At 39.4% G+C, this 2,631-nt stretch overlaps 1 protein-coding gene across 1 annotated transcript; it reads right to left on the bottom strand.

Annotated features, from left to right (window-relative positions):
- Nucleotides 1–394: 394 nt before the first annotated feature.
- LOC121250576 (protein SENSITIVE TO PROTON RHIZOTOXICITY 1-like) lies at nt 395–1,810 on the bottom strand. The gene has a single exon (XM_041149719.1). It carries the CDS (start codon nt 1,721–1,723, stop codon nt 593–595), a length of 1,131 nt encoding a protein of 376 aa, XP_041005653.1. The 5' UTR covers nt 1,724–1,810; the 3' UTR covers nt 395–592.
- Nucleotides 1,811–2,631: the final 821 nt, after the last annotated feature.

Here is a 2,631-nt window from a genome sequence, read left to right as displayed (position 1 = left end):
CTAAATTGCTAGCTAATGACGAATCTTTAACTAGCTTCATTGTTACCAACAATCGGAAATCATTTCTATGACTCGCAAGTAATCATTGTTGGATGGGACAACATTGCTGGCTCCATTCTACTATTTGAGTTAACCCATGTCAACAACTTTAATCTCAAAATCAAGAGATTGTCATCGTCCGGTTTGTATTCATAAATCATTTCAATTCATTTCAACACATTTCAATTTATTTTAACTCATTTCACTATTATTTATTATTATTCATTAACTTTAACTCATAAATCTCATTATTATTCACAATCCATCTCAACTCATTCTCGAATCCAAACGATACCTAAAGATAACAGGCCGGGATTGATTGTAAACAAACATATCAAACTACCCACACACATAATTGTTCAAAGGCGTGAACTTTGTTGCTGCTCGATGTGGGAAAATCAATTATTAGAAGTAGCTACAACATATTAAAACAAAAAAAACAAGAGAGTCCATAGCTATCTTATCACAAAAAATACATACATACTGTATATCTGATATATAACTCCAACAACAAAATCTCAACGCAGAGATATACCTTTATCATCTTCCAAAATCATAAACCGTCGAATCCAATGGGCGAACCCAACACATCCCGTAAACAAAAGCTTTCGATGGAATTAAACCCATCGAGTAATCCATCAAAGAACCCGTTATCCGAGGAATTCTCTGGCGTTAATTCACCTCCCTTCACCATAACCACATCCTCATCCTCATCCTCATTTTCGTCCTCATCCATAGCCGTCACTGCGGCCGCCTCTGCCAGGTCCTTGGCTCTCTCGTCCTCGTCCCCAACCGCCGGCATGTGCCCCTCGAACAACGCCATGTGGCCGAAAAGCTTGTCCTTGCGCGAGAAGCTGGTACCGCAGGTACACCGCCACCTGGCCTCACCGCAATGCTTCAGATGGTTCTTCAGGTCCGCCACCACCGAGAAGCTCTTCTTGTTGCAGCGATTGCACGAGTACATCTTGGGGCAGTGGCTCCGCTTGAAGTGGTTCTTCGCGCAGGTCACTGACTTCAACGGCCGGAACTTCTTGTGCAGCTGGTTCCGGTTACAGCCCTCATACGGGCACGAGAACCTGGTATTCAGGCAGGGATCTGCGCCGTGCCGTTCCGGCTTGGCTAAGGCCTCTGGGGTCTTGTACTGGTTCCCGTGCGCTCTCATATGCATCCGCAGATTCGCGTCGCGCTTGAATCCTTTCCCGCATATGTCACAGAAGTGAATATGCTCAGCCAGCAGCTCCATGGCGTCGAGTTCCACTATCTCCGAGTCATCTGACTCGAAAACTAGATTCTCGTTCCTCACTTCCTCGTTAAAAGCCTCTACTTTCAAGGAAACCGAAGATTCTTCCGGGAATTTCGGAGGCATCGTGGGGTTGGGAGCCGATTCGATTGGGCTCGGGGTCTGAGTGCAGGCGAGGAGGGCGGCGCCGTTGACGATGACTTGGTGTATGGCGGAGACGATCTCGGAGGACACCAAGTCCATCTGATCTTGGCCGATGAGCTGGTTGCGGTTGACCGAGTCCGATAGGAAGCGCTGCAGGTTATCCATTTTGTTTCGGACCGTGGAGAGATTCAGGAGCGGCACTCGGGGGTCCGAGCTTCCTAGCCGAACCTGAGCGGGATCGAACCCCAGCTCGCCAGTATATCTCGCCGGAGTCGGGAAAGATTCGCCGGTGTTGAACATCTATCCTGATTATGTCTCAGCGAAAATACTATCAATAATTCAATATCATAGAGAGTGAGGAGCAGAAGTAAACAAAGTCCGGTACGTATATAACACATTGACTTTAGACTTCAAAAGGACAACAAAAGCATAATTGTGCCTGGGACGTGATCCTGACCGTTCAAGTCAATAATCCTACGTGAGGTTGAGATTCGTTTATTCTATCGAAAAATTAATCTCATCTGTCACTATTTATCATATTATACTCTATATTTTATAAAAATTACTCTTATATTTTATAAAAAATACCCTTATATATTATAAAAAATTATAAATATAATATGTAAAAATAAATAATGATTGATACATAATAAATTCCTTAAAAAAATTACATATTATAAGAGTTGGGTAAAGATAAAGTTAAAATCATATATTTTACATTTTTCCTATTCCATTCAATAAATATTTCTACATTGAATTATTTATTTATTAATTAAAATAATAATAAGATATTATTGATTTAATATTTTTATCTAATTTTTTTCCTCATATTTTGCAATTCAAATCTATTATAAATTGTATAAACCCAAGCACCTATCTATATAATAATTATTAGTGCAATTATTATATAAGAAACAAAATGAGAGAAATTAAAATAAATTATTCTATGGACGGTGAATAGTAACTATGCAATTATTATATAAGACTACCATTTGATAAAAGTAAAAAGAAATAATTTTAACGTGTGATATGTTAAAAATCAAAATTGATATTTTATATATCACGCTATTATTTTATCAATCAGGTGAAAGATATTATTTTCAGAAAGAGGGACAATGCCTCCATTTTATTAATTAAATGGGTAAGAGGTCTCTTAATCGCTTGTTTCTTGTGGATAATATTTATTGTAATTGTGCGCACATGCACTC

This window comes from Juglans microcarpa x Juglans regia, chromosome 2D, assembly GCF_004785595.1.
Source record: "Juglans microcarpa x Juglans regia isolate MS1-56 chromosome 2D, Jm3101_v1.0, whole genome shotgun sequence".
NCBI lineage: Eukaryota > Viridiplantae > Streptophyta > Magnoliopsida > Fagales > Juglandaceae > Juglans > Juglans microcarpa x Juglans regia.
Note: the sequence above shows the minus strand (reverse complement) of the source record. Positions and strands in the feature narration are given on the sequence as shown.

Bases quoted from the DNA above. Each gene is read 5' to 3' on its own strand.
- LOC121250576 (XM_041149719.1), bottom strand. From the start codon at position 1,723: ATGTTCAACACCGGCGAATCTTTCCCGACTCCGGCGAGATATACTGGC.